Genomic DNA, 21,092 nt, shown 5'->3' with positions numbered 1-21,092 from the left:
GATTAAACCAGGGCTAAAAAGGTTAAGTACAGAATAAACCAGGGCTTTAGAGGTTAAGCACAGAATAAACCAGGGCTAAAGAGGTTAAGTACAGCATTTAAACCCAGGCTAAAGAGGTTAAGAAGTATAAACCAGGGCAAGTGAGGTTAAGTATAGGATAAACCAAGGCTTTTAAGGGGATAATTCGGGAAGGTACAGTAAAGTGACCTCACCTCAAGCCCCACATCGGAGCGCACATACGGCCTGGAGTCCGAGTTATTCAGAAGAAAGAGTAAGGTCACCATGAGCGCCTCGTTGAGTCGTGGTACTTGGCAATCAAGCACGTTCCTGATAATGGCATTGATTCCACCACTGTATGAAGCTAGGGCAGAGTTCTTGATGGCTGATTCCAGTAAATCAAAGATAAGTACAAAATGACAGCATACAAACAGGCAATAGGGAACTTGCACTAAAAAGTCATGTGATTTTTTAAGTGGCAATTTCATGCTAAAATAAGCACAAAAACTGGCTGTGGCAGTTACATCAAAGAGCAACAGAAAAACAATTTTCAACAAAAATAAGCCCTTTCTGATATTTATGCCTGATTAATAAGTACTGAATATGTTGCTTTCTGTTGTAACAAGCAACATTTCTTAAACAATTGGTTCCTTGCATTATGTATTGATTTTTTCCTTTTAAAACACAAATACTGTGAGGCTGAAATGCATACCTACAAGATTTTGGCTTCCTCGGTGAGTTTCACTCTAATCATGATTGCTTTATAATCACACCTTAAAACTCATACCTGACCACAGAACACAGGCCAAACCAACACACAAAGTGGGCATCAAACTCTGAACTAAGGTAAGAGACACAGTGACTCTCTGCCAACTGCACCACACAGGTTCCCATATAAAATGAGATACATGTACAAGTAATCTCTGTAAATTTGAATGGATCAACTAACCTAATTCACACAAAGTAGCAAGACATGCTGTTTTCAATCTGTCTGGCTCCTCGGAATTATCACTTCCTGTCGACACCAAGCAAACGGCCAATGACATGGGGCAGGATTTGGGGCACACAGCAACAACCTGTCAAGTAGAAACAATAAGATTCAGGAAACACAACACTCAAAATAGAGAAGAATTAACACCTTTAAACAATTTAACACATGTATACAGACTGTGGTTTACAGGTTTATGTGACAAGTCACATGAAAACATATGTACCAGTATCGTAAACATCACAATTGTAGAACAGAAATCTTGTCTTTGCTTAATGGGAAGTTAAAGTATGCATAACAGAAGCCCCACTTTGCTAAACAGAGCTTTTCCGCTTGAGAAGCATATAAAAACAGTGGGTTAGTGAGCTTGAGGTATGTTTCCATGTAAACCAACTCACATGTGCAGAAAAAACTCAGATAATTTATTTAGTAATCTGTTACAGCATGCGTTTACCTTTCGAATGAACCGCAGGGCCTGGATCCTCTCGACCTCATTGGCAATAGTAGAGACCTTTAGATCCGAGAACCAGGTCCACGACCAGGACGAGTTTTAGCTCGCGCGTTGTGTGCGCATGCGCAGATGGCCTGTCACGGTCACGCTACTGTCAAAACTGGTCGCCCTCGAGTGGGCGACGACAAGTTTACACAGCAAAGTGGTACTCACGGGACCAGTTTGTTCAAGGTATGTTTTTTATTTTTGCAAATCATTCTGTTCATCAAAAGTCTATAGGAAATATTGACAGTGTTGTGAAAGGTAAATGTGATAAAGAATTCAAGCAACTCTGTAAAAAGAAGATGCATATCTATCGTTTTTTGAGATACAAATAAAGCGGCTGAAACTTCGCGGTCTTCCCTTTGTTGCTTTTCTCGTATTGTTTTGATTCTTCATTTACGATAAAATTTGCATAATTCAGTTACCCTAACGATCATTTTCAGAAAATATATATTTGGAGGGCTAACTAAGGGCTGAAAGTTTCGCTTAAGTTTTTTTCACGCCCACATTTTTCGTTTTTATTGTTCCCAACATGTTTGATAACAGTGAGCATTTGCCACCGTAACACTGCAATGTAAACAAACTTCATCTTTTTTACTATAAGCCTAAGTACTCGTAATTTTCTGTAATTGACTAAATTCAGACGCTTAATAGACTCAATCTTGATTTTTTACAGTACAAAATGTCTGAGGATAAAAAAGTGGCGGAAAAAAGAGAGCTCTTTATATGGAAATTTGACAGCGATGTCTCACTTCTGAAAGAGGTTATTGCGGAGGAGCCTCACAAGCATCCTTACGCATCAAAAGAGAGAGGACAGAAGTGGGACAAAATCGCCCTCAATTTAAAAGAAAACCATGGGTTTAAGGTCACTCAAAGGTCGGTGAGAAAGAGGTTTAATAGTCTGCATGAAGACTTTTTAAAAAAAGAGAAGAAGGAGAAGAGAGACAGTGGGGGAGAGGTGATGTACGATGAAAAGCACCAGATGCTTACAGACTACAACGAGCTTATAGAGGACTGGGAAAGGGAAAGGAAAGAGAGGGTGGATGACGAGAAGGTTATGGCAGAAGATATGAGGAAGAAGGCAACAGAGAGATTAAGTGCAACCAAGAAGAGAAAAGAGAGTGGCGAAGACAAGGGCGAAGAAGACCAACCAAAGAGAAAGACACAGCAAAGTTTGGTGCAATTAATGGAGCAGAGCATAGCAGTACGTAGTCAGGAGAGGGCAAGAGAGCTGGAAATCAGAGAAAATGAATTAAAGCAACAGCAGCATTTCCATGGCTTCCTGCTCCAGCAGCAACAACAGGCACAGCAGATGCATATGCAACAGCAACAGCAACAACAAGCCATGAATATGGCCATGATGAATGTCCTAACAGAGATGCTGAATGCTGTTAAAAATGCAAAGACCTACTATTGTTAACAGCATCTCTGCAATAATGTCATGTTTTTTTAATGTTTCTTTTATAAATTATATTGATAGTCAATTGCTGACATTTTATAGCAGAGTTCAAGTACTTCTCTACTGAACACTTCAGCAATCTGCTTGGTGCCAAACTCTTTATAGAGTAGATTCTTTGGAAAATAAAGTTAAATCATATTTTCTACAAAGTGGGCTACATTTATTATTCATGGGTCAAAGTTGTGTTTGTTCAACAACAGACAACAAAAGCAGTCAAATTCCATGTGGCATCTGTTCCCAGGAAAAATCCACACCTCCTCAACAGAAAAGGCTTTAGAAAATACAGGGGAGGGGGGGGGGGGTAGAAAAATCAATTAAACCCATTCAAACTGTATTTGTGACTTGCATCTCTTCCATGTGAGGGATATGAATACATAATTTATGAAATCACTTAAAAGATGGATATAAGGCCAGATACTTTTCAAGATAGCCACCCTCTTGTGTAGTGCCCACTTCAGCTCTGGACATGGGATAGAGGTGAAAATACTTGCATACAGGTAGCATGTGGCCTGTACTCTATCATCTGAGGGTTTTGAGAGGCATGTATCAAGCAAGTATCAACTCTCTCACTCCACAAGAATCTAAAAGTGTTTTATTTTATAGAATACCTGTAGCAATCAAAAATCTATATACTCGAACGTTGACAACCCCCTGGCTTAGTTTTAATTTACTTTGAAAGAACTATAGGTCAGCATTTACTTTGGTTAGTCCTCCCAAGAAATATTCATGGAAGCCGAAAAATTAAAGTTCACCACCTAAAGGAATTGATTTTCCTAGGCTGCCATCAAGGAAACAAAAGTTTCTTTTTATATGCAAACCTTTCAAAAGTTGCCAAATAAAGCCAATAGGTTTGGTACTTTCTAAGTAACCAGATTTTTTGCCACAAGTTGCTTTAAACACTAAAAGAATCTGTCTTAACAAGCCTCGTATAATTAATATAATTGGCTCCTTCATATTCGACAAATAACAAAAAAATAGAAACTAGCACTTTTAAGCCCAATGAGCTTTGGATAGAATTAAAAACAGAAACTAGCAGCTAGCTAATAAAAGACTGACAGAAAGTGCCATATTCCATTTAAAATTTGTAATCCCCCAATCGAGGAACTTTGCTCTACCACAGTGGAAATCTAGAATCTCTCATGTTACCCTTGTGGAAATGTCAGATAAATTTATGCACCCTATTGCTAATCAAGACTCTAGCAAACATATAGAAATCTATAGTCGAAATCAAAGCCCCCTGTGGAAAACCAGGTTCAAAACTGAAGACCCCTAAGGAAATCCAGAGTCAAAATAAAAGACTCTTTCTGGCTCTTTGATATGAGGGGAACAAAAATGGAATAGCCCAAAGAAACCTTTGCTACCAGAGTAGCAGGGGATGAGCAGGGACCAAAATTTTGACAATACAATATAATTATTTTCATTAAACTTGAAAGTACTCTTGAATAGTAGGTGGCTCTAGGTCAAAAAAAGAGCTAGACATAGAGCTGTATAAACATGTATGAGCATTCCGTAGAAGAGCACAGGCAGCATACATTGTACCAACTGGACTAAGTCCCATCTTGAGATTCTTTTTGAAATCCAGAAAGGCAAAATAAGAGACAATGTCCCCAAACACCCACTCAACAGCCGATCGAACTTTGCTCATTGAAGAATTGAAGGCCTCTTGGTCGGCTGTGAGGTGAGCATGTTTGTATGGTGCCTGTAGCTGAACTCTGAGAGGGTAAACAGGATCCCCATAGATGCAAAGTGGCTGCCGTGCTTGATCAACAGAGTATTGCTGAAGTTGGTGCAGTAACCCTGACATCTGTAGCATCCTCGCATCATGCCTCTTTCCCTCTGTATGTGTAAGAAAATTTAACATTTGTTAAATTCATTGTGAAACAATTTTATATTTAGCTGTGGCATTCTAAAACATAAGCATGTTGTTGTAGAGGGAGAATAATATTTTTACGAATGAGAATATTGTGAAATTCTAAGTCTTGTACTGGAAATGTGAAAAAGTATGTTAGTTCTTCAATACACATGTCTTTTTATGTGCAAAAAAAGGAAGAAAAAAAGTTCCTAATAGTACACAGTACTAACAAACTATGGTTGGCGCACAAAGATAAGTTCATTTGCAATGTAACAGATAGAGACTCAGACCAAGTATATGTGAAAGAGAAATTACATAGTGTGAAAAATGAATGGCTGTAAAATAAGCTCTCTTTTATAGTAGTAGTATGTACATGCTATGCACTGTGGGGCACTGTTTACAGTATTGTTACTAGGTAAGTCAAAATATTTTCAAACAGCCAATTAGAAAACCTGCACAAATCATGGGGTCGCAACATCAAATTTCTAGATTAAAAATAATGCAAAATCTAATGTAACCAATTTTAACATTGACATTAATAAAGACTTTCAAAATATTTTATGAAAGAAACTATAGTACATGTATGGGGATCTTCAAGTGATCCAGTGGGTCAAACAATAAAAAAGCACTTACCGACTGGACCAAACAGGTTGGCTATTAGGCCATTTGGCGCCACCACGGACTGGAATTTAATACCATGAACTCTTTTGTGGCCATTATACATTATTCTTTGGTGCTCCCCTGGACGGCAGATGGGTCTTACAGTGCCATCAACAAAACCCCAACAGTTGTCCAGCGCAGCACCTTTTCGGCTGATTGCCCGAGCAAACGACTCCAATTGGAATGGCTGTAACCAGGGTTGATTCAAGTCAAGTAGCAGATGACCATGTGTATTCACAATAAAATCGGTGACCTCTGATAAAATGAGGCTAAGCTCAGGAATAGAGCGACCAAACCGTGGGATCATATCACCGAGTCTGCAAGGGTATGCAAACCTCCTCAAAAACATCAATAGTCAATAGTCCTTCTAAACCAGAAGAAACAGTTCCATTGATGCACTTGAATGACTCCGGGATTTGAAGAGCTTCGAGAAGCAGGTCAATTTCGCCACGACCGAACCTAAACTCAGCCTTTAGTTCAGCCTCAGACATATCACCGAGTGTCTCCTCGATCCGACTGTAATTCTCGTGAGGAATGGCAGGATTTTTCCGATTTTGCTCCAAGATAACTCGAATGACATCTTCCTCCTCCAAAAAATCGTCGAGGTATAGCATAATTGAAGATGTTAGAATGTTTTTCTTGGAGAACATGGCTCAAACATGGCCAAACTATGAACAAACTTAATAAAATTGCATTCCGACGGTTTGTTTACTATCTAAATGTTGCAATTTGACGACAACCAGGCCGAGGACTAGTCTGTAGTACCAGTGCGCGCGCGGCCAAAACTCGTCCTGGTCGTGGACCTGGTCCACGGATCTAAAGGTCTCTAGTATTGTCCATGGATCTACAAAGTGTGGGTCATACACAGTAAGTACACACCCTATTTTGAATACCCAGGGATGGTGATAAAGCTACACTGTACATAGATTTGATGACATGAACTATCTTAGTGTTTAACATGGTCGTGATGAACACTTTTTATTCAGAAATTGGTTGTGTTCAAAAAGCAGTTTTTGTTCCAATACCCCCAAATCTTGACAAGGAAGCACCACCCCAACAGACTTTACCTGATAATGAAGATGTCCATTCTGACTTTGAGCATTTTCTCAAAAGTTGTTTTGTCGCTAAACAGGTGTCGAAGAGCTCGCACACCAGCGGCGCGCACTTCCTTGGCAGGCATTGTCAATGGGACTTGTAAACTGCAACAGAAAGTAAAGGGTTGTACAATATCTTAAAAAATGTGTTATATATTTCAAACAAGTCCAGCGTGAGACAACACATATTGAGCAAACCCATGCTTGTATGCATTATCTGAACAAGTTCAACAATGCAAAACATCTTAAAGAATGTGTTCAAGGATTTGAGCATCCACATTTTAAGCAAACATGCTTGTATTGTGTTATTGTGGACCACACACTATTCACATGGTATACAGAACTAGGCCACTAGCAACCTAGAGCTGCTATCATATACAAGCTCTTATTGATGATAAGGCTTTTGAGTGTAAAGATCATAGGGGAACTTAAGGAACCTTGAATTTTTCCTATCATTTCATGGCCCAAGAGCAAGCTTGGAAGCAACAGAAACATCTCAAGTCAATAAGCTTTCATACAGCTCAAGCAAACAAGAATAATAATATATTTATTATAGAATTGCAGCTGTGTTATGTTGTTTCTGAGCAGGTCATATGAGGTTGCAAGACCAACTCAATGACCAAGCATGGCACTGTAGCTGTATACAGGGCTTCTGGAATTTCTGCGTAATTTGGCTAAATTTTGAAAGACAAAACATTTAATTGCACAGCTGATGTGTTCTTTTAGGGTTCTTACCTCTATTTCTCGTAAAAAAAGAGATATATTCTCCGTAAGAGTGCGATATTTCGAACTGAATTTCGAAAACAAATAAAATGACTAGGCGTTCTTTGCTGAACTGCGAAGGCCTAGGACTAATAATAAAATACCTTTTTTAAATGGCTGGTGGCTAGGAGCCAATGAAAACTTGCCTAAGATATTTTCAAGCAAAAAAATAAAATAAAATATTTTGTGCTTTCCTTTGGTACAAATTGTAGTTTGGGCGTAACAGTTGACGTTCCGTGTAATTTAGCGCGTAATTCAGTAAAGAATCCCGCAAAATTGTGATTTTTAAAGAAAAATGTATTGCAAAATCAAGCATAATTAAGCGCTTAATGATTGACTTTCCTCGTAATTTAGCGGATAATTTAGCAAAGAATCCTGCGTAATTTTGAGTTTTTTTTTCCGTGTAGTTCCAGAAGCCCTGTGTATAATAAAGCTGGTTTTTAAATACTAGGGAGATGATAGGATACTGGACATTCCATCTAAAATGCTTAAGGAAAATGCTGAACATTTGCTGGAAAGACCACATCAGCAATGAGGAGGCCCTTTAACATGCTAACATAGAGCCACTAAGCAGTGAGATCGAACGGAGAAGATGAAATTGATAGGCCATGTACTCAGACAGGATTGGGAATGCCAATGCAGCGTAGCCATGGCCCGGACGCCTGAGGGGAGAAGAAAGCAAGGGAGGTCGAAAACAACCTGGAGAAGGACAGTGGAGAAGGAGAGAGACAAGCAGGGTGGACGACATAGGAGGAGGTGCTTGAAACGGCAGATAGAGAGGGGTAGAAAAAGAACATGGTTCCTCTGTGAAATTTCTAAAATGCCAAAAATGGGTAAAACTTTATTGAAAATAGTATAACATTCATAACTCCTTTTTAATTTTTTTTTCTCGTTCACTTGTTTTGATACCACCAATCTGAAACATGAGGCTGACCCCCCCCCCCCTCCCCCCCGTATGCTACCAATGCTACATCCAGTGAGAAACCTAAACTCTGAGTGATCACATTAAAGCGTGCTTCTCACACAACTTAAATGCAAGTTCTATCTGAACTAACAGTATATACTTAGGACACGAATTAGTGTACTATACCATTTAATGATGTCTTCCATGCAATAACCAAAATTTGTCTTTTCGTCAAAGTTCTGGATCAACTAAAGAAATCACAAAATAACAGTTTAAATCATTAAATTTGATGTGTGCTTAAACACCCTTTTGGCTCATTAACTGACAGTATTGTACTATCTCACATTGATTGCAAGGGTTTATTGCAGCAAAATTTATAGCAGTGCTCTTTGTTGCAGGAATAGTTTAATTTGAGGGATGGATTTGGAGGTATACATGGGCAGATCTAGGGGGGACTGAGAAGACCGTGGCCCCAATTTGCCAGATATTTGGCTTAAAAATAACAAGAAATAAAAGGAAATCCATGCAAGAACAATATTCCCCTTTTTGGAACTCCTCGATCGGCCCCTGGTATTTACTGCTACGAACCTAAGGGCTTATTTAATGGATTCCTTCCAAAATAAACATTTTCTTCAAGATCAGCAACATCATGGGTTAGTTTCTAGGTGACACCTAACTATGTACCTTGGTAAAGTTGTTTATGTAGCCCATTCGTTTGGTTGTGTACCTTGGTAAAGTTATTTATGTAGCCCATTCGTTTGGTTGTGTACCTTGGTAAAGTTATTTATGTAGCCCATTCGTTTGGTTGTGTACCTTGGTAAAGTTATTTATGTAGCCCATTCGTTTGGTTGTGTACCTTGGTAAAGTTATTTATGTAGCCCATTCGTTTGGTTGTGTACCTTGGTAAAGTTATTTATGTAGCCCATTCGTTTGGTTGTGTACCTTGGTAAAGTTATTTATGTAGCCCATTCGTTTGGTTGTGTACCTTGGTAAAGTTATTTATGTAGCCCATTCGTTTGGTTGTGTACCTTGGTAAAGTTATTTAATGTAGCCCATTCGTTTGGTTGTGTACCTTGGTAAAGTTATTTATGTAGCCCATTCGTTTGGTTGTGTACCTTGGTAAAGTTATTTAATGTAGCCCATTCGTTTGGTTGTGTACCTTGGTAAAGTTATTTATGTAGCCCATTCGTTTGGTTGTGTACCTTGGTAAAGTTATTTATGTAGCCCATTCGTTTGGTTGTGTACCTTGGTAAAGTTATTTATGTAGCCCATTCGTTTGGTTGTGTACCTTGGTAAAGTTATTTATGTAGCCCATTCGTTTGGTTGTGTACCTTGGTAAAGTTATTTATATAGCCCATTCGTTTGGTTGTGTACCTTGGTAAAGTTATTTATGTAGCCCATTCGTTTGGTTGTGTACCTTGGTAAAGTTATTTATGTAGCCCATTCGTTTGGTTGTGTACCTTGGTAAAGTTATTTATGTAGCCCATTCGTTTGGTTGTGTACCTTGGTAAAGTTATTTAATGTAGCCCATTCGTTTGGTTGTGTACCTTGGTAAAGTTATTTATGTAGCCCATTCGTTTGGTTGTGTACCTTGGTAAAGTTATTTATGTAGCCCATTCGTTTGGTTGTGTACCTTGGTAAAGTTATTTATGTAGCCCATTCGTTTGGTTGTGTACCTTGGTAAAGTTATTTATGTAGCCCATTCGTTTGGTTGTGTACCTTGGTAAAGTTATTTATATAGCCCATTCGTTTGGTTGTGTACCTTGGTAAAGTTATTTATGTAGCCCATTCGTTTGGTTGTGTACCTTGGTAAAGTTATTTATGTAGCCCATTCGTTTGGTTGTGTACCTTGGTAAAGTTATTTATGTAGCCCATTCGTTTGGTTGTGTACCTTGGTAAAGTTATTTATGTAGCCCATTCGTTTGGTTGTGTACCTTGGTAAAGTTATTAATGTAGCCCATTCGTTTGGTTGTGTACCTTGGTAAAGTTATTTATGTAGCCCATTCGTTTGGTTGTGTACCTTGGTAAAGTTATTTATGTAGCCCATTCGTTTGGTTGTGTACCTTGGTAAAGTTATTTATGTAGCCCATTCGTTTGGTTGTGTACCTTGGTAAAGTTATTTATGTAGCCCATTCGTTTGGTTGTGTAACTTGGTAAAGTTATTAATGTAGCCCATTCGTTTGGTTGTGTACCTTGGTAAAGTTATTTATGTAGCCCATTCGTTTGGTTGTGTACCTTGGTAAAGTTATTTATGTAGCCCATTCGTTTGGTTGTGTACCTTGGTAAAGTTATTTATGTAGCCCATTCGTTTGGTTGTGTACCTTGGTAAAGTTATTTATGTAGCCCATTCGTTTGGTTGTGTAACTTGGTAAAGTTATTTATGTAGCCCATTCGTTTGGTTGTGTACCTTGGTAAAGTTATTTATGTAGCCCATTCGTTTGGTTGTGTACCTTGGTAAAGTTATTTATGTAGCCCATTCGTTTGGTTGTGTACCTTGGTAAAGTTATTTATGTAGCCCATTCGTTTGGTTGTGTACCTTGGTAAAGTTATTTATGTAGCCCATTCGTTTGGTTGTGTACCTTGGTAAAGTTATTTATGTAGCCCATTCGTTTGGTTGTGTACCTTGGTAAAGTTATTTATGTAGCCCATTCGTTTGGTTGTGTACCTTGGTAAAGTTATTTATGTAGCCCATTCGTTTGGTTGTGTACCTTGGTAAAGTTATTTATGTAGCCCATTCGTTTGGTTGTGTACCTTGGTAAAGTTATTTATGTAGCCCATTCGTTTGGTTGTGTACCTTGGTAAAGTTATTTATGTAGCCCATTCGTTTGGTTGTGTACCTTGGTAAAGTTATTTATGTAGCCCATTCGTTTGGTTGTGTACCTTGGTAAAGTTATTTATGTAGCCCATTCGTTTGGTTGTGTACCTTGGTAAAGTTATTTATGTAGCCCATTCGTTTGGTTGTGTACCTTGGTAAAGTTATTTATGTAGCCCATTCGTTTGGTTGTGTACCTTGGTAAAGTTATTTATGTAGCCCATTCGTTTGGTTGTGTACCTTGGTAAAGTTATTTATGTAGCCCATTCGTTTGGTTGTGTACCTTGGTAAAGTTATTTATGTAGCCCATTCGTTTGGTTGTGTACCTTGGTAAAGTTATTTATGTAGCCCATTCGTTTGGTTGTGTACCTTGGTAAAGTTATTTATGTAGCCCATTCGTTTGGTTGTGTACCTTGGTAAAGTTATTTATGTAGCCCATTCGTTTGGTTGTGTACCTTGGTAAAGTTATTTATGTAGCCCATTCGTTTGGTTGTGTACCTTGGTAAAGTTATTTATGTAGCCCATTCGTTTGGTTGTGTACCTTGGTAAAGTTATTTATGTAGCCCATTCGTTTGGTTGTGTACCTTGGTAAAGTTATTTATGTAGCCCATTCGTTTGGTTGTGTACCTTGGTAAAGTTATTTATGTAGCCCATTCGTTTGGTTGTGTACCTTGGTAAAGTTATTTATGTAGCCCATTCGTTTGGTTGTGTACCTTGGTAAAGTTATTTATGTAGCCCATTCGTTTGGTTGTGTACCTTGGTAAAGTTATTTATGTAGCCCATTCGTTTGGTTGTGTACCTTGGTAAAGTTATTTATGTAGCCCATTCGTTTGGTTGTGTACCTTGGTAAAGTTATTTATGTAGCCCATTCGTTTGGTTGTGTACCTTGGTAAAGTTATTTATGTAGCCCATTCGTTTGGTTGTGTACCTTGGTAAAGTTATTTATGTAGCCCATTCGTTTGGTTGTGTACCTTGGTAAAGTTATTTATGTAGCCCATTCGTTTGGTTGTGTACCTTGGTAAAGTTATTTATGTAGCCCATTCGTTTGGTTGTGTACCTTGGTAAAGTTATTTATGTAGCCCATTTGTTTGGTTGTGTACCTTGGTAAAGTTATTTATGTAGCCCATTCGTTTGGTTGTGTACCTTGGTAAAGTTATTTATGTAGCCCATTCGTTTGGTTGTGTACCTTGGTAAAGTTATTTATGTAGCCCATTCGTTTGGTTGTGTACCTTGGTAAAGTTATTTATGTAGCCCATTTGTTTGGTTGTGTACCTTGGTAAAGTTATTTATGTAGCCCATTCGTTTGGTTGTGTACCTTGGTAAAGTTATTTATGTAGCCCATTCGTTTGGTTGTGTACCTTGGTAAAGTTATTTATGTAGCCCATTCGTTTGGTTGTGTACCTTGGTAAAGTTATTTATGTAGCCCATTCGTTTGGTTGTGTACCTTGGTAAAGTTATTTATGTAGCCCATTCGTTTGGTTGTGTACCTTGGTAAAGTTATTTATGTAGCCCATTCGTTTGGTTGTGTACCTTGGTAAAGTTATTTATGTAGCCCATTCGTTTGGTTGTGTACCTTGGTAAAGTTATTTATGTAGCCCATTCGTTTGGTTGTGTACCTTGGTAAAGTTATTTATGTAGCCCATTCGTTTGGTTGTGTACCTTGGTAAAGTTATTTATGTAGCCCATTCGTTTGGTTGTGTACCTTGGTAAAGTTATTTATGTAGCCCATTCGTTTGGTTGTGTACCTTGGTAAAGTTATTTATGTAGCCCATTCGTTTGGTTGTGTACCTTGGTAAAGTTATTTATGTAGCCCATTCGTTTGGTTGTGCTCATTTCATTCTTGCTTGTGATGTTATGCAGTAGTTCCCGCATGTTGTCTGCAGGATCTGAACAAGAAATAGATGGGGCAATCAGCCAAAGTTTAGATGCTGTTCCTTGCATGTACTGTTCTAAATGCAAATGTATGAAAATAAATGAAGTTGGTTGTTTCATCTCTAATTGCATGTATTTGCATTGGGGTATTTTGGGTTTCTAAAAATATCTAATTGCCCCTATGGCTCATTTATAATTCATTTTAACAAGTTAGAATAGTGATGTATTAATTGTTATATGAGAATAGGTATCATATTTCACTATCATTGGGATTCATGTTCACACCCAAGGACTCTATATATTATAATTCCTATCATCTCTTTTTAAATTTTCTCGGCTTGAAAATAAATCTCTATTCGGCCAATTAAACCTGTGTCTGTGATTGATGTATTCGTGTAAGTTACTGTTGGGATCTTTTCTAGTGCCATAGGAAAGGGGAATTTGGAACCACATGAAAAGCACAGTGTCTACACTAGACCTCAATAATGGGTTGTGTCGTTGTGTTCCGCTAAACGAAGCAAACGTCATGGGTCAAACAATGGCTTATCATGGTCAAGCAATGGCTTATAGACGTTATACATACATTAAACAGTACACAAAGACACAGCCCAATAATGACATCATAACACAACTCTGGTGAAAGGGTTATAAGGGGGAGGCCTATTACTTTTGAGGCGGGAAAGGTGAAAGATTTAAAAAAAGCTTATTTCCTGTAGCACATTACAGAGGGAAAAATCATGAAAATTGGAAATATAATGCATTGCTCTTTAACCCCTTAAAGATATCACCAAAAACTGTCTTCGGCAAGAAACTCCGGCACAAATCGAATCTTCCACCCCCCCCCCCCCCCTTTCCTTTATGGTCCACTATTACGTTCGCTATGGTGAAGGGATCTCATCTGTAAATAAATAAACTTCATAATGAAAATGTCAACGTATTCAAATGTGTGAAATATTCAGAAAATTCTACAATGAACCCTTCTAGCACAACTAAAGTTGTCAAAGTAGACATGTAAGTTGTGTTATAACTTTACCTCTAGTGAGGTCGAGAGGACTTTGTTCCTCGAAAGCATCATATCTCGAGCCTGAAACACAAGGAAAATTAACCTCGACAGTCAAGCAATCAACAGATGAATCAAAAGAACTACTGACCTGTCGAGGTGTAATGCCTTCTCATGGTGCTGTATCGTGGAAACGAAGGAATTAGGAATTATGACATTTATGGAGGGGAAGCAATTTTCCACCGGCGTAGAGGAACGGTGATCTGCAGGATGTCAGCGGTTAATGTATACGTTCGGAGGTGACTACTTCATGTAACCATATTAAAGTGTATCATAATAGTATATTATATTGTATTATAATTAATTTTCATATCTTCTCCTTTATTTTCCTGTATTTTCCTATATTTCCGTGGTTTACACTGTGTTTTCTTGTATTTTCCTGTATTCTCCTGTATTCTCCTGTATTTCCCTGTATTCTCCTGTGTTTTCCTGTATTCTCCTGTATTCTCCTGTATTTATTAGACATATTTCCGAATTTTGAGGATGGCCTTAACAAGAAACATGAGCAGAAATTGGATGCGCTTCTAAGTTTTTATAGAAGAGAGATAGTAGATGTTATGGGAACGACAGTGGATCATAAAGATATCGCGTTTGATGCTTCGCATGAGGTGATTGCGATGGATGGTGAGGAGCAGGACTACATGGTTGATGGAGGAGCGGAACACGAGGCTCGCGGTGTGGACAATATTATTTGAACATTATCTGGGTCTATTCCAGAAACTATTAATACTAATACGGTTACTAGTACAGTGGGGGGAGTCTCTTATGGGTCTTAACGTAGTTGTTAATTTATCTAGCCGGGAACTTATCCGTGGGGAGGTTGCTCTTCTTTCTAAGGGTCTTAAATTTTGTCCTACTCCTAATGAGTTGGATGTTTTTGCTTTACGTAAGGATATTAATGATTTCGTTAGGCGTATAAGGTTAAGGGAATTTTTTTATGATCCGGATGCCGTAGATGCAGATTTTTCGGAAACCCCAGCTTTTAGAAAAAAAAATCATCTTGGTGTCCGGAAAAAGGTCGCGAAATTGCTATAGAGGCGTACGCTAAAGCCTTGGAGGAAGAGATCTTATCTTCAACCAAACAAGGTAAGATTTATAGTAATTTGACACAGGATGAACGCCGAGCTCTTAAGGATTTAAGGTATGCTAAGGATATAGTTATAAAAGAGGCGGATAAGGGGTCTGGGGTAGTGGTCATGGATAAGGATAAGTATATTCAAGAGGCACTAAGACAGCTCAGTGACAAGGAAGTATATAAGGAAACCAAGGATCTCACGCAGTATATTACGGAGCTTGTAAATAGAAGGGTACGTAAGTTGTCTGCTGATGGATTTATAGATGATAAGACTCTAGATTATCTTATCATCAATGGTAAGCCTAGGGCAGGTCGATTTTATCTCCTTCCTAAAATACATAAGAAGGGTAACCCAGGTAGGCCAGTCATATCGGGGTGTAATACTTGCACTGAAAAGATATCTGAGTTTGTAGATTATCATATTAAGGATTTGGTGCCATCTTTACCATCCCATATTAAGGATACTAAACATTTTCTTAATATAGTGAGAGATATGGGAACTTTACCTCAGGGGGCTATCTTAGTCACAGCAGATGTGGTTGGGCTTTACCCCCACATACCCCATGATGAGGGGTTGGAGGCTCTTAAAGCCGCTTTGGACAAACGTGGTAAGTTAACAGGTAATTATATTCCTACTGAGGACCTTGTGGACTTAGCTCGCATTGTCCTGGAGAATAATAACTTAGTATTTAATAAGAAGCATTATTTACAGGTATTAGGTACGGCTATAGGTACTAGAATGGCACCATCATATGCTAATCTTTTTATGGCTGAAGTTGAAAAGGAAATCATAGACTCTTCTCCAGTTAAGCCTTATTTATGGCGTAGGTATATCGATGACATTTTCATGATCTGGACTGAAGGTGAGGACACTCTGAGAGAGTTTATGGCTCACATGAACTCTATACATAGAACTATAAAATTTACGTTTGAGTGGTCCACTAGTCAGGTAAATTTTTTGGATGTTTCACTTACTCTTAGGGATGGGTTAATATCTACAGATCTGTTTAGTAAGCCTACTGATAAGCATCAATATCTTTTTCATACGTCCTGTCATCCTTCTGCTTGTAAGAAAGGCATTCCTTTTGGGCAGGCACTACGTATCCGTAGGATATGTTCGGAAGACTCTTCTTTCGAAAAGAGGGTATTAGAGTTACAAGGTTATTTAGTTGATAGGGGTTATGACAGCAGGTTTGTGGGGAGGGAAGTTGACCGAGTTAGACGTATTCCTAGGGACGACACATTGAAAGACAGGCGTAAAGGTAAGAATGATCGTGTACCTTTTGTAGTCACTTTTCATCCAGCTTTACCTAATTTACCTGGTATTCTTCGTAATTTACAGCCAGTTCTAGAATCTTCTAGTAGATGTAGGGGTGCTATTGGTAGGGTACCTATGGTGGCTTATAGGAAACCTAGGAGTTTAAAGGATATGTTGGTGCACTCCTCTCTTAAAGAGGATGGTACTCAGGTTAGAGGTTGTGGTAAGTGTGGCGGTAAAAGGTGTAGGGTGTGTAACTTTCTTAAGACAGGGCGGGAGTTTCGCAGTACAGTTACTAATAAGAAATATCTCATTAATTTTGACTTGGACTGTAACTCAGATTTTGTTGTTTATCTAATTAATTGCTCTATGTGTAGCAAGCAATACGTAGGGTCTACTATCAATAGTTTTAGGAAGCGTTTTAATAATCATAAAAGTAGGTTAAATAAGCACCCTAGTTTACCGGTTAGTGAAAAAGTTGAGGATGAACTTATCTATCAACATTTTCATTGCGACAATCATTTAGGTCTTAATAATGTTATGGTACAACTTATAGATAAGTGTAACTCTGAGGCTCAGCTTAGGGAAAGGGAAGGCCAGTGGGCTTATCGGCTTAAGTCTATCTACCCGCGGGGTCTTAATAGTGATGACTTTTTTTGTAGTAGGAACCCACGTAGAGATGTGTAAATTCTTTTTATCCATAGCGCGCGCTATTCTAGAAAATGCGCGTTTTTTGTCAGTTGTAATGTTTTTGCGTCTCGCGCCACTATTCTGATGTAAATAAGCTTGTAACGATTCACCTTCTTCAGTCTGCCCTGAAGAAGTCTTATTAAAGACGAAAATTTGGCAGAGTCGATTTCCAGTTTTTGGAGAATTGTATTCATTGTTCTGGTACGAGATCGCGACAGTTTGGGCTTTTTGATTCTACTCCTGTATTTCCCTGTATTCTCCTGTATTTCCTGTATTTTCATGTATTCTCCTGTATTTCCCTGTATTCCCCTGTATTCTCTTGAATTTCCCTGTGTTCTCCTGTATTTTCCTGTGTTATCCTGTATTTTCCTGTATTCTCTTGTATTTCCCTGTATTCTCCTGTATTTCCCTGTATTCTCTTGTATTTCCATGTATTCCCCTGTATTCTCTTGTATTTCCCTGTATTTCCCTGTATTCTCCTGTATTCTCCTGTATTCCCCTGTATTCTCCTATATTTCCCTGTATTATCCTGCTCCCTGTACCCTGTATTCCCCTGTAAATCTCATGTATTTCCCTGTATTCCCATGTATTTTCCTGTATTTCCCTGTATTCTCCTGTATTCCCCTGTATTTCCCCTGTATTCTCTTGTATTTCCCTGTATTTCCCTGTATTCTCCTGTATTTCCCTGTATTCTCCTGTATTTCCCCGTGTTCTCCTGTATTTTCCTGTGTTCTCCTGTATTCTTTTGTATTTCCCTGTATTCTCCTGTATTTCCCTGTATTCTCCTGTGTTTTCCTGTATTATCCTTTATTTCCCTGTATTTCCCTGTATTCTCCTGTATTTTCCTGTATTCTACTGTATTTCCCTGTATTCTCCTGTATTTCCCTGTGTTCTCCTGTATTTTCCTGTATTCTCCTGTATTTTCCTGTATTCTCTTGTATTTCCCTGTATTTTCCTGTATTCTCCTGTATTTCCCTGTATTCCCCTGTATTCTCTTGTAATTTCCCTGTATTCTCCTGTATTTTCCTGTATTTACCTGTATTCTCCTGTATTCCCCTGTATTCTCCTATATTTCCTTGTATTCTCCTGTATTTCCCTGTATTCCCCTGTATTTTTATTAGCGTACCCACCAGCAACCTATAAAAATATTTCTTCTCTTCCGGTGCCCATATATGAGCAGTAGGAATCCTACCAATTCTTACCGCAGCGACGTCATATTCCTACCAAATTACAAGGCTCGGTCACATATTATAACGTGACCGCTTAGCAAGGATCACTTGGATTCTGTAACTCGTTGAGAACAGAAGTTCTCTATACTATCTAGCCTCTTTCAAAGCTTACCCCTCTGGTGTATGAAACTCCAGTTTGGTTACACTGTGTGCTGAGTTCAACCCCCTGTGCACACGTACTCAACAAGCTAAATGGCTACACAACGAATCTGCCCCGAGTTAAGGGGACTTGGGATTTCAGCGCAAAACCATTAATTTTTATCCAAATTGACTTATCGTTCAGAAGCATAAAATACTGGACACGTTTATTGCCAAAGGATGACCAGGCTCTTTTGAAAACAGTAATTTTTTTATGGAATGTGTGAAGTATAACAAACATTTAAAAATTGAGCTCAGCTTACTCGGCTCTTATGACAACAGGAAATATACTAACGAACGCAATAAACTGAAAATTGTTTAAGAATAATAAGCAGAAGCCTATCAGTTAGCCTACCTGTTAGCTAACCCTGCTATAAAGCAAAGAATTGCTCTAACTCTACTAACAATAAGTAACCACATAATTATACAAAGGCTGAAGAAAGAATTAAATTAATTAAATTTCGTAGTCAAATGCAAAGGATTTAACAGGGTAAAACTGTGATCATAAATCCTACAGCTAATATAGAGGGGATAAATGCAAAACTGACATACGACTGTTTCCTATTAATGGCAAATATTTAAAAAAATAGGCTGTTTCTATAACGAAACTAGTCTGCGTCTGTCTGTCTGTCTAAAGTGATCGCCTTATCAGGCTGGTGGATCATTATATCCTAATAACAACTCTAACTTAATTTTATTGTTGACTATTTTGTTGCTTTTTCAAAATGTGAGCTCGATGTTTAGACATGTACAATGAAGTCTAAAATGAACATAGCCATTAAAGATGATACGCGGAAGATGTTTTTTTATTACTTTTGTGTCTTCCCTCGTCTAATCTATAACAATATATTACCTTTTAATGATTTCCAAGTCTTGTGCTCCGCTTGAACAGGTATTTTTCTGAGAAAGATCGCACTAGGTAGACCTCAAAACTTGCTGACATTTGTTACATTTGCTGACATTTGCTACGTACGCTGACATTTGTTACATATGCTGACATTCGCTACCTGATCATAACCTCGGCAAAGAGAATGAAACTCTACCTAATTACTTCTTCTTAGTGTCTACTTCTTTGTCATTTTGGAACTCTGTACCTAATTACTTATTCTTAATGCCTACTTCTTTGTCATTTTGGAACGAGTTCGTCTTTCCTGGCAACTTATCATGTTGCGCTGCCAAAAGCCTTTACGCGCTTATAGTGGATGATGCTATTCTTTGGGGAAAAGGATCTAGAGACTACGCACTTTTTCTATAACTTAGGGGTCAAAACTTATGTTGGTCTCACCTATTTTTCTTCTCTCTGAACGAGCACAGCGGCTTATTTAGGTCCCCCAACGGCCTTAGTAAACTACGAGAACAGAGTTGTTCCAAAACTAAGGGGCGGGTTGTTGGTTTCAGGGGGTAGTGAAGGGGTGGGGTGGGGGTGAGATGAGTTTGAATTAGAGTAAATCCTAAAGATAAAACAAACATTGAAAATGAATGATATAGTGTCGTCTTTTATGAAGTATTTGACTTATCATTAAGTGAAACCACTTTAACACGGGTATCCCTATATTGACTATACGGGGAAGTGGATAAAGTAGGGTAAAGTTTTTCCTTTTCTCTTTCCTACATTTGTGTATACAGTTCCCACCGCTTTTCTGTCATGGACAGGGCTCCGATTATATCAGTTTGCTTTCACATTAATCTCAAAGAATTACAGACCTTTAGCGGCACCTCTTTTGGGCCAAATACCCACCTCACCTGGCAAAATGTATAATATTTTTAAATTTTGTTTTAAATTTTTATATAAGAGGGGTCTTTTACTTTTTATTTTTTAATTTCCACTTAATATAGTAAAACTGTGATCATAAATCCTACAGCTAATATAGAGGGGATAAATGCAAAACTGACATACGACTGTTTCAAATGTCGCAAATATGACAAAAATAGGCTGTATCTATAACAAAACTAGTCTGTGTCTGTCTGTCTGTCTGTCTGTCTGTCTGTCTGTCTGTCTGTCTGTCTGTCTGTCTGTCTGTCTGTCTGTCTGTCTGTCTGTCTGTCTGTCTGTCTGTCTGTCTGTCTGTCTGTCTGTCTGTCTGTCTGTCTGTCTGTCTGTCTGTCTAAAGTGATCGCCTTATCATTTATGTATGAAATTATACTAACTGCTATCCATTAGGAAGTCTCACGCTGGTGGGTCATTATATCCTAATAACAACTCTAACTTCATTTTATTGTTGACTATTTTGTTGCTTTTTCAAAATGTGAGCTCGATGTTTAGGCATGTACAATGAAGCCGAAAATGAACATGGCCATTAAAGATGATACGCGGAAGATGTTTTTTTATTACTTTTGTGTCTTCCTTCGTCTAATTTATAACAATATATTACCTTTTAATGATTTCCAAGTCTTGTGCTCCGCTTGAACAGGTATTTTTCTGAGAAAGATCGCACTAGGTAGACCTCAAAAGTTGCTGACATTTGTTACATTTGCTGACATTTGCTACGTACGCTGACATTTGTTACATATGCTGACATTCGCTACCTGATCATAACCTCGGCAAAGAGAATGAAACTCTACCTAATTACTTCTTCTTAGTGTCTATTTCTTTGTCATTTTGGAACTCTGTACCTAATTACTTATTCTTAATGCCTACTTCTTTGTCATTTTGGAACGAGTTCGTCTTTCCTGGCAACTTATCATGTTGCGCTGCCAAAAGCCTTTACGCGCTTATAGTGGATGATGCTATTCTTTGGGGAAAAGGATC

The 21,092-nt window shown here is 38.3% G+C and overlaps 3 protein-coding genes across 4 annotated transcripts in view; 1 reads left to right on the top strand and 2 right to left on the bottom strand.

Moving 5' to 3' along the window:
• Positions 1-14,200, bottom strand: part of LOC5504942 (rapamycin-insensitive companion of mTOR) — a 37,625-nt gene extending 23,425 nt beyond the window's left edge. For both annotated transcript variants that reach the window (XM_032373310.2, XM_048727254.1), the window contains exons 1-9: positions 14,045-14,200; positions 13,927-13,977; positions 12,810-12,907; positions 8,396-8,457; positions 6,517-6,648; positions 6,282-6,293; positions 1,440-1,491; positions 947-1,073; positions 213-382 (exon numbers count right to left, since the gene is read on the bottom strand). In XM_032373310.2, coding sequence (XP_032229201.2) covers positions 213-382; positions 947-1,073; positions 1,440-1,491; positions 6,282-6,293; positions 6,517-6,648; positions 8,396-8,457; positions 12,810-12,907; positions 13,927-13,977; positions 14,045-14,069 — 729 coding nt within the window. In that variant the 5' untranslated portion in view covers positions 14,070-14,200. The remainder of the gene's footprint in view (positions 1-212; positions 383-946; positions 1,074-1,439; positions 1,492-6,281; positions 6,294-6,516; positions 6,649-8,395; positions 8,458-12,809; positions 12,908-13,926; positions 13,978-14,044) is intronic.
• Positions 1,487-3,086, top strand: LOC5513841 (golgin subfamily A member 6-like protein 22). Its single transcript, XM_001633980.3, has 2 exons — positions 1,487-1,667; positions 2,155-3,086. The coding sequence occupies exons 1-2, from the start codon at positions 1,566-1,568 to the stop codon at positions 2,896-2,898; spliced, it is 846 nt and encodes a 281-aa protein (XP_001634030.2). The 5' UTR covers positions 1,487-1,565; the 3' UTR covers positions 2,899-3,086.
• On the bottom strand, positions 3,513-6,261 carry LOC125562702. Its single transcript, XM_048727255.1, has 2 exons — positions 5,423-6,261; positions 3,513-4,773 (listed from the first exon to the last, which is right to left on the bottom strand). The coding sequence occupies exons 1-2, from the start codon at positions 5,796-5,798 to the stop codon at positions 4,358-4,360; spliced, it is 792 nt and encodes a 263-aa protein (XP_048583212.1). The 5' UTR covers positions 5,799-6,261; the 3' UTR covers positions 3,513-4,357.
• Positions 14,201-21,092: the final 6,892 nt, after the last annotated feature.

The sequence above is a fragment of the Nematostella vectensis genome, chromosome 1, assembly GCF_932526225.1.
Source record: "Nematostella vectensis chromosome 1, jaNemVect1.1, whole genome shotgun sequence".
NCBI classification, from domain to species: domain Eukaryota; kingdom Metazoa; phylum Cnidaria; class Anthozoa; order Actiniaria; family Edwardsiidae; genus Nematostella; species Nematostella vectensis.
Note: the sequence above shows the minus strand (reverse complement) of the source record. Positions and strands in the feature narration are given on the sequence as shown.